Below are 9,639 nucleotides of genomic sequence, written 5' to 3'. Positions count from 1 at the left end.
TGCTCCAGCTCACCGAAACCCGTCCTCAAGCAAGATCATCCTGATAAAATCCTCCCCCAGAGCCCTGTATATGTTTGGGTTTGCTACATCTTTTTAAGAAAGCAGAAATTAAACACTGGGGTTTTGCCCAAGCTAGCAGAGCCGTGCAAAACCCTCCCTTCCACGGAAGAAAGGCTTTTGCATTAACCCCAGTCATAGGTTAAGAAATGAATGGTGATTAATGTTTCTTGTCACTTAATGGATAAATGCCCACCCTCCTCCTCCTCCTCGTTTCTCTGATTCTTCAGTTTGTTTTGAGACAACTGATTTCAAGATTTCATTATAATTTTATCAGAATTTTGAAAGTTTTCCTCCCAAGTAAAGCAGAAGACCCCTCCAGCTCACTCTGCTGAAGGTTCTAAGTATTTCGTGCTACTGGTTCTGCTTTAGAATAAAAAGATGTAGGAACAAATAAATGACAATCCAGTTTTATTGGACATGTTCCAAAAAGAGAGGAAGGAAAACACAGCATCATATCACTATCGTTGAAGTATAAAAAGCTGCAATTTTCTTTTTTAATGGTACTTTCACAAAAATAAAAGTGCACGGTGGAAGGCTAGAGGGGTAAATGCCATCAGAAAGGGGAAAGCAGATTTTGGGCCCTGGTGTGTCTTTGTGCTCCTGCTCCCAACTGCCTCATTTCCCACGTGCTGGGCTGAAAGCTGACTGCACTTTTCAGTTTACCAAATGTCTGTCTTTTGGCAGAGGAACCCACATATAGTGGAGATGCTGAAATACACCCGGGAGCAGTGTGGACGTGGCCCTTCTGGCAGTTTTTTCAATGTAATTTTCACTGTCTCAGGCTTTTGCCTCAACTGCTGCTACCAAGACAGTGGGGAAAGTCAGCGAGACTTGAGCCGTTGGATCATTTTGGCATTTTTTAAGCCGTTCCAACAAAACCTAGCATGAGACAGGACAGCAACCCAATTTAACTGCAGACACCGATCTTGCTTTTGAAGAACTTTCTGCCTCAGTTATTATTTAGAATGAAAAAAATCCTATAATTTAGAAAACAAGCCCGTATGCTTTGGATCAGTCACTGATGATGTGACAGTTTTGCCACATCAAAATACACCTCTGACAAAACACAGCCACAAGATTACATGCAAGATGTCACTATGGGCAAACTATCATTTAAGAAGAGAAGGGACAGGAATGGGATAGTAGTTTGGGCTTCCTTTTAGATAAGCTCATTCCAAGTTGAATCTGCATCCCTGTGGGTGGAACTTTTCAGATGGAGGTATCTCAGATCGTTCTCCTATTACTACGCTCTGAACCACTGGCCAGGCTTGTGTGCCTGACTGCACACAGCTGCAGTGCTGGGCACATCTGGAAGAAACATGTTTTTCGAAGCTCAGCTGTGAATGGGGAAAAGAGGGATTTTCCATCGCACTCGAGTGACTCAGAAGTGACTCCTAACGGGCTCTGTGCTCCCATAATAAGGGATATTTTAAGAAGGGCCCCATGCTTGCAAACCACTGCCTGGGATCTTTCAGCAACCTCCTGGGGTATTTCTACATAGCAGAAAAATATCCCACATCTCTGACAAAGATGAGTTGCTTAAGTTGAAGGAGTGAGTTTGGTTCATCCCAGCAGTGCAGGCAAAGCAGGCTGAATTGAAGCCAAGTTCCCAGCCCATCCCTGGGCTTCTGTCGGCCAGAACTGAGCTAAAAACCCACGTTATTGCGTCTGCACTGCTATTCGATCTGTCTTAGCTGATGGCTGTTAGCTAGCCACAGTTACAAACAAGCTGCTCAGCCTCATTAAAAGCAAGCAAATGAAAAAAAAAAAAAAAACAATTCCCCATTCAGAAAATCACTTAGGCCCATGTTGTCCTTTTAATCCCGTTTCAGGTACTTTGAGAGATCTGGTTAACACATGCTCCGATGCTTTTCTTGAACTGTGATCCAAATGCTTGAGAAACACGGAGCGAGGAGCCTGGACAGAGGTGGATGGAGGAGAGGGTGGTGTGCAGGAGAGATACAGGAGTAATGCGGGAGCAATGGTTTTGGGGAGGGTCTGGTGTTGGTTTTACTCAGGCTGTGTAGCATTCTTCAGGCTTTGGCTTTTTATGCTCTTTTTGCTGGAGGAGGTTTTGGAGACAATTTTCACACCTGGGTTGGTGCCTTTTGCACTTCCAGAGCTGAAATTTCCTCCACTGGTGCTCAGACCACTGCCGCCACCGCCTCCGTAGCCCAGACTGCTTGCAATGCTGAGGCCACTGCCTCCTCCAAATCCACCTCCGAGACCACCACCACCACCGAGTCCAAGTCCTCCTCCACTTCCAAAGCTGTAGCCTCCACCACCACCGCCGCCTCCAAGACCAAAACCGCTTCCGCTGCCTCCTCCAAGACCGAAACTGCTTCCACCACCTCCTCCGCTTAGGCTCAGTCCACCAAATCCTCCTCCAAACCCAGCTCCACCAGCCATGCCAGAGCTGGAGCTGATGACAGCTGCAAGAAAAAGCAACCAGAGGGGTGGTCATCTGCTTGGCAGTCACCCAGTTCCAGAAAGCACCATCATCAGGACCTTGACCCACAGGACTCGAGCACAACTTCAGTCCCCTGTGCAAGCCACTAATGCTGGTGGAGGGCTCTGAATCTTGCACTGGGCAAAACCTCCCTTTTCCCAAGGTTGCTCACAGCCTCTGCTCCCAATGGGCCCAAAGCAAGACAAGCACTGCGATACTTACAGTAGCTGATGGGGTTGAGACCCTCTCCACTCAGCCTGTTGGAGGGCAGATAAAGGGGACGTTAGAGCAAAATGAAGGAGACAGGCAGGGGGACCAAATGCTGGCAGGGGCAAAGCCATAGGCACTATTACTCCTGCAGGGATTTTACTCCCACCTGCTCTCCTCGCCCTCCAGCAGCTTCCTGTAGGTCGCGATCTCGATGTCCAGGGCCAGCTTGACGTTCATGAGCTCCTGGTACTCACGGAGCTGCCGGGCCATGTCAGCTTTGGCTTTCTGCAGGGCATCCTCCAGGTCAATCATCTTTGCCTTGGCATCTTTGAGGGCCAGCTCCCCACGTTCCTCGGAGTCTCCGATGGCCGTCTGCAGGGTGGCACACTGCAAGAGGAGGGATTGGGACTCCTAAACGCTGCTTTTATTTTTGGGTAAGAATCCACCCAAGGAAGAAATCCATTGTGGTTGGGGTGTTAATGAAAAAAGTTATGACTGAGGTCATCCACTCATTGCTAATGTTGCTGGCATTGAAACGCCAGCCTGGCAAGAATGATCTAATCCGTGTTACAGCGTGGTACCCTTTTCAGGAGGGAATTCAGCGTGTTTAATGAGGTATATCATACTCTGTGGCTGCTAAAGTCCCCAATGAGCAAAGCAAAGATGCAGTGCTGAGGGACCACAGAACAGGGTTCTGCAGGCTCCTTTTGCCATTCCTACCTGGTTCCTCATGTTCTCTATCTCTGACCGGATCCTCTGGATCAGCCGGTTGAGCTCTGAGATTTCCCCCTTTGTGTTGCGCAGGTCATCCCCATGTTTCCCAGCCGTGGCCTGCAGCTCCTCGAACTGAGGTTCAGAAGGAAGAGTAAACTGTCTGAGATGTCCAGGTGGACAAGATGTGGCTCAAACAGCTCCCGTATAGCGACAGCAGTAATTTTCCCCAGAAAAATGCATCCATGGCATCTATGGGTCTGTTCACCTTGGTTTGGTACCAAGCCTCCGCCTCGGCCCGGCTCCTGTTAGCAATGTCTTCATACTGAGCTTTGACTTCAGCTATGATGCTGCTGAGGTCCAGGTCCCGGTTGTTGTCCATTGACAGAATGACAGCGGTGTCGGACGCTTGTGCACTGATCTGAGCCAGCTCCTGCGAGGAAGCACACAGGATCCCGGCCAGCTGCACTTACCTTTTCAAATGCCATGAATGATGGCAGTCACTGTCCGGGGGGTGACAGGCAGCCAGAAATCAGGGGAGGAGGGTGTCTGTACCGCATCATAGAGGGCTCGGAGGAAACTGAGTTCGTCCGTCAGGGCATCCACCTTGGCCTCCAGCTCCACCTTATTCATATAAGCAGCATCCACATCCTGGAAAAGAGCAACCGTGGGGACATCTGCAGCACCTGGTGCCTCTTCTGTAGCTCAGCCAAGGACTGGCCAAGCCCGGGGATGGGGCTGCCCCTTTCACTGCTGCCGTGGTGCTGCCTGGCTGGAGAAGCTCTGCTTGGCTCATCCCCCTGGAAGAGCACCAAGAGGACATCTCTTGGCCAAAAGAAGTGCTGTGTGAAACTTAGTGCCTAAGGAGGTGGGTGCAGGCCATTTGGCCTTGGCACCTGGGGTTCCCAGCACTACTGACCATCTTTGTTTCTACATGGTCTGTTTTGCCTAGTCAAGCATGGGTCTATGTTGTGGGACAAGAATTTACTTCCATCCTCAAAGTCCGCCATTCCTTTCCCCCAAAACCACAATCCAAATGACAGCTTTTAAAGCATGAGGATGCAGCTCCATGGGCTCTCCCATCCTTCCAGCCTGTGCAATGGTTAGGGTTAGCTCAGCGTCCTCACACCACCTGTCTCACCCACCTTCTTCAGCACCACAAATTCATTCTCCGCTGCTGTGCGTCGGTTGATTTCCTCTTCATATCTGCAGGGATAAAAGGAAAGACGTGCTGGATCATACCTTGGTAAACAGAAAAGTTGTACAGGTAGGACTGCACGCTTGTCTGGGCTGGGTATGGCATTTCCAGACCAACCTCCTGGAAACTGCCCAGCTCAAATTTGTGAGAATCCCATCTCTCAAAGGGTTGAAATGACATTTTGACATAAGGAAGATGGAAAAAGGAGGGTAAAGCTGGTTTAGATTATTTTCCTTTGCCAGTGTCATCACAAGTTGTTGTGTCCTGGCTGAATCTGCATTTTCTGGTTGGAAAAATGTCGATGGACCACCTTTCTGCTGCTGTTGAGGAAGAGAGGAGTTCTGCAAGGAGAGATACCTCACAGGAGTGGTATATTGGAGGGGAATTAGCTAGGTACTATGTTACGGGCTAGAGCACAGACTGGAGATACTTTTTTTTTTCTCCTTTTCTGTAGGAAGTTTGATGAGTATCTCAGGCTAGATGTTTGACTTTCAGAAAGCTACATTTAAGTGAGATGAATCCTACTGCCTAATGCTAAACTGAACCATTTGCATCCCGTTTCACCCCAGGGTGCCTAGATGTGCTGCTAACAGGCACTCACTTGTTCTTGAAATCCTCAACGAGGTCTTGCATGTTCTTCAGCTCCCCGTCCATGCGTCCTCTCTCGTTGAGCAGGTTGGCCAGCTGTCGTTTCAAGTTGTTGATGTAAGCCTCAAAGAGTGGGTCCAGGTTGTTTTTGCCCGCGTTGTTTTTTTGACCCTGATCCTGCAGGAGGGTCCATTTGGTCTCAAGCACCTTGTTCTGCTGCTCCAGGAAGCGAACCTGAGCATTGGGAAGCAGAAGAGGCTTAGCAGAAAACACCTACGAGCATGCTGGTAGCCAGTAATCAGTATCTGGGACTGATGCATAGCACAAACCAAGGAAATCCCAAACCAAGAGTATTAAATCCAGCTGTGAATATCCTCCAGATTATCTAGGGCTGTGTTAGCCCTTCCTTTAGCTAAGTAGATCAGCCCTCAGTGGACAGTTCTCTTTAAAGACAATTTAATTTAGCAAGCCAATGAGCAATCATTAGAAAATGTGGGTTCAGCTCTTTCATCACTTGCTTTCTTTAACATCCTTTGGTTTTTCTTTCTTTGTAAGAGATGTTTATCTTCCTTCATTAAAGCTAAGATCTGAGTACTACAGGTTAAAAGACAAGTAGTTAATTGCCTTTCGTTTTGCTCATATATACTACATATTTACCCAAGTAAAAGCCAGGGAAGGACTTAAGTTGAGTCAATATAAAAAGGAGTTTAGCTTGCAGGCAATAAGGACTAACACGTCTGCTGTGATTCCCCACAGAGAGCGCTGGGTTAAGCAGGTAGATCTGGACCTGAAACTGTCTTACTCCATTTGAGCTAATACACCTTATTTCTCGGGCACAAAACCTGTATCTAGTCCTCTTATTACTAGTTTCTAGTCTAGCTTTCTGCCTTGTAAATGTTTAGAAGGATGTCCTTTTTGATTACTTTAATGAAGATGTGCAGATAGGAAATACACGATAGACTGTAGATCTATGAAGTCGTTCTTTTGTAGCTACAAGACTGTCTCACTCCCTCTCTATCACAATTCCACAGCGCTTGATGAAGTCTCACCTTGTCAATGAAAGAAGCAAACTTGTTGTTGAGGGTCTTGATTTGCTCCTTCTCATCTTTTCGCACCTGATGGATGTTTGGATCTATCTCCAGGTTCAGTGGTGCCAGGAGACTCTGGTTGACAGTCACTTCTTGGATTGTACTGACTCCAGGAGGGCCACCACCAAATCCCCCCGAGTTCCTGCCACCACCCAGTCCTCCACTGAATCCTCCCAGCCCCCCCACTCCACCAAAGCTAAACCCTCCTCCACCTCCCTGTCCACCACCAAAGCCAAGCACACCAGCACCTCCACTGAAGCCATATCCACCACCTCCACCACCAAGACCAAGTCCAAGGCTGCCACCAGCTCCACCACCACCAAGTCCACAGCCACCACCACTGCCACCTCCCAGGCCAGAGCCACCACCAGCTCCACTCCCAAAAGCAGCTCGGAAGCTGCTTCCAACACCGATGGATATCCTCTTGCTACCACCAAGGTTGTAGAGGCTCCTGCTGCCAAAACCACCACCGCCACCTCCTCCTCCGAGCCTTCCAAAACCACCTCCACCTCCTCCAGACCGTGCCACAGACATCAGACTAAAACCAGCCCTGTTGCCGCTTGGGATAATAGCTGAGGCAGTGCTGTAAGATCTGCCTCCACCTCCTGCCCTCATGCTGTATGTTTGCCGGTTCATTGCAGCAGGAGATAACAGCCCGGCACTGGCGAGGAGCAGCAAACGGAGTGCAGCGCGCTGATGGGAGGGAGTGCGGGATGCCCTTTTTATCCCGCTGGGGATCTGGGCTTGGTTGCATGGAAGTCCAGTGATCAATTTAGTGCCTTTATGGTTTTGACATGCCGGGCAGCCAGCTGTCTGATTGAGACTCGTTAAACGCTGATTGCACCCAAACACACCTATTGGAGCTGGTGCGAATCTGCTCAGCTAGAAGAGTTATCTAACTCCCTCATTTTTGGCAGGGAGAGCTCAGCCTGAGTGCAAAGCCTCTGTGTGCTTGCAGAGGTGTATTATTTTATTTCCTAGCTGCAAATCAATAGAAAAGAAAGAAAAAAGGGTGGAAAAAAAAAGAGAAATAGCTCTCCGGATACCCCTTTGCTACTTACGCAGTAGATTAGTACACAGCTTAGTGGAGAGTCCTCTGAATTAACTTAAGTGAGAATAAAATGGATAAATCTGAACAAAACTATTTCACAGGGCTTCTTCACCTGAAGGCAGAGTGCAGGTGTGATATTCATGAAGCCTGACGTCTCTTTCAGGGCTCTAATTTATCCTTTCTTCCTGTTCCCACTGGTTAGGCAGAGGACGACTTTTTAAGCTGACTAGTGCAAAGAGGTCCTGATCCATGATGTTCCTTTGAGACACTATATTTAAATGTCACCTCAAATTTTGGCCATTTAGTATTAAGTATTGAGTCTATAACAGGTTTCCTAAGCTTCCGTTCTAGAGATATTGGCATCTCCAGAGGACAACTCCATCCCACCCAGAGGCTGCCCGTGCAACGTCTCCAGCCAGCTGATGATGTGATAGATGCATTTTCATCTTGATCTAAAAGACATTTCAATGAAAGAGGCAGGTTTTCTGAAAAACACTGTGCCCAGCTTTGTGGAACAGTATTATTTGCATGTTAACATTAAGGTGTAATCAGTCATGAGTTTCTAGCTCTTTGCAGCTGTGATTTCTTTTAAAGACCTTTGAACCTTTCCATTCAAAATGTTGCCAAAAGCAAAGGTTTAACCAGCATGAAAAATACTCCCACAAATTCTCCTTATTTTACTTCCTGGAGTCCTTGGGAAAAAGAGTGAATTCAACAGGGTGTGGTGACATTTTCTGGCATTTCAGACTTTATGGAACTGTGTTGTTTAGCGTATTCTTTGTACTTAAGAGCTCGGTTTGTTTTCAGCATGTTGCTATCCTGGTGGCATTTTCCATGCTATGCGCATGACTGGAGCTTAAACTTATTTGCAGGACAGGACTCTACATGCCCTTCGAAATACATTCATGTGCCCCACTGCTACAAAACCATTAAGTACGAGCTAAAATCCCACTGGCATCTCTGGAAGAAGAATTAAGCAGGTGCTTCGTGTTCTACCAAATACAGAAGACCAAATATCTGATTATCCCTGGAGAAATGCTGCCAGGCAGGCTCAAACCGGGAGAGTTGGGTCACCCAAACAGAATTTCCCATTGCAGTGCAAAATTCCCAGTTGGTACAGGTTGGCTTACTTTTCTTTGGAAAACGTTGGTCTGAATCTGCCTGGGATGTCACTTGAAATTCATGAACATCTATTGCCTTGATTATTTGCATACAATTCAAAGGCCGGGTGCGATGAGAAAATGAGATTGTCTTCATGCTTTCTTGACCCCAGTAAAGGCAGATTGTCCTGAAGCTGACAAACAGGTTCGGATCAGATATTAGACCTGAATGAATATAATGGGATTAAAGGTGGGGCTGCCAATAAGAAAGAGGGGATTGTCATTTTAGGCTCCCACACTCTTCTTCCTTCAGCCCACTGTCCACAAGGTATGTGAGTGATGCAAAGGCCGGATGAAAAATGCACCATTTCTTTACCGGGCTGATTTATTGTGTGGAGGAGCTGAGGTTTGTGGGCTCCATACCCAGCGGCAGATGTGACTTTTTGCATCTGTCGGTTTGGATCAACTCTACTAGACTCTGTCGATCTACCAGGGAGCATGTCCAGAGCGACTCTGAGCAGGATTTGGCCAACAAAGTGCCCCAACAGATGTGCTCCTGGCCTTTTTTCTCTCCAAAATCGCCTGATCTACATGAACATCTTCGAGCAGGCAGCAGAAGACATGGGTTTTGCAATACTTGGGGGTTGAGAAGGGCAGGAATGATCAAAGGTATTCTCCCAGAAATGCAGGAGCTGCTGGGCTGCTTTGGTACCCTGGGGAGCCGGCTGGTTTTTGGTGTGCGGGTGTTTTGCAGGGAGGTGATCAACATAAATTATGAGCTGCTGGGGCACTGGAAGCTTCTTGTTTGAGTGTTTCTGATTGTTATTTACATACATATGAGCTGAAGTCCGAGTCGTATGCATTGAGACAGAAAAGGTGAAGAAAACCATTTTGAGAAACATCCTCTTTAGGTGGGTGGGTTTTGCCTTCTCAGCAAGGGCTGATCCATCGGCTTTCGCTACTCCACCAGCCCAGACGGTGTTGCTAAAGCATGTCATTTATTAAAAAATAGTTCGTGCTCTGCTACCTGCTGATCGCATCCCATAAACCATCTTTCTTTCCATCAGAACAGCTCTGCAGACGTGGGGAGCCTGAACCCACCATGAAAGAAGGATGAGAAGGAGCGAGAAGCAGAGGCAGATGCGGAACCGGTGGTGGTTTCGTCACCATCGCGCTGGCTCGGC

At 47.7% G+C, this 9,639-nt stretch overlaps 1 protein-coding gene across 1 annotated transcript; it reads right to left on the bottom strand.

Moving 5' to 3' along the window:
- Positions 1-2,070: 2,070 nt before the first annotated feature.
- LOC104623676 (keratin, type II cytoskeletal 5-like) lies at positions 2,071-6,838 on the bottom strand. Its single transcript, XM_010290840.1, has 10 exons — positions 6,700-6,838; positions 6,266-6,537; positions 5,230-5,450; positions 4,576-4,636; positions 3,986-4,081; positions 3,699-3,863; positions 3,440-3,565; positions 2,886-3,106; positions 2,732-2,766; positions 2,071-2,492 (listed from the first exon to the last, which is right to left on the bottom strand). Exons 1-10 carry the CDS (start codon positions 6,836-6,838, stop codon positions 2,071-2,073), a joined length of 1,758 nt encoding a protein of 585 aa, XP_010289142.1.
- Positions 6,839-9,639: the final 2,801 nt, after the last annotated feature.

This window comes from Phaethon lepturus, unplaced genomic scaffold (genome assembly GCF_000687285.1).
Source record: "Phaethon lepturus isolate BGI_N335 unplaced genomic scaffold, ASM68728v1 scaffold13637, whole genome shotgun sequence".
NCBI classification, from domain to species: Eukaryota; Metazoa; Chordata; class Aves; order Phaethontiformes; family Phaethontidae; genus Phaethon; species Phaethon lepturus.
This window is presented reverse-complemented; position numbering and strand designations above follow the sequence as displayed.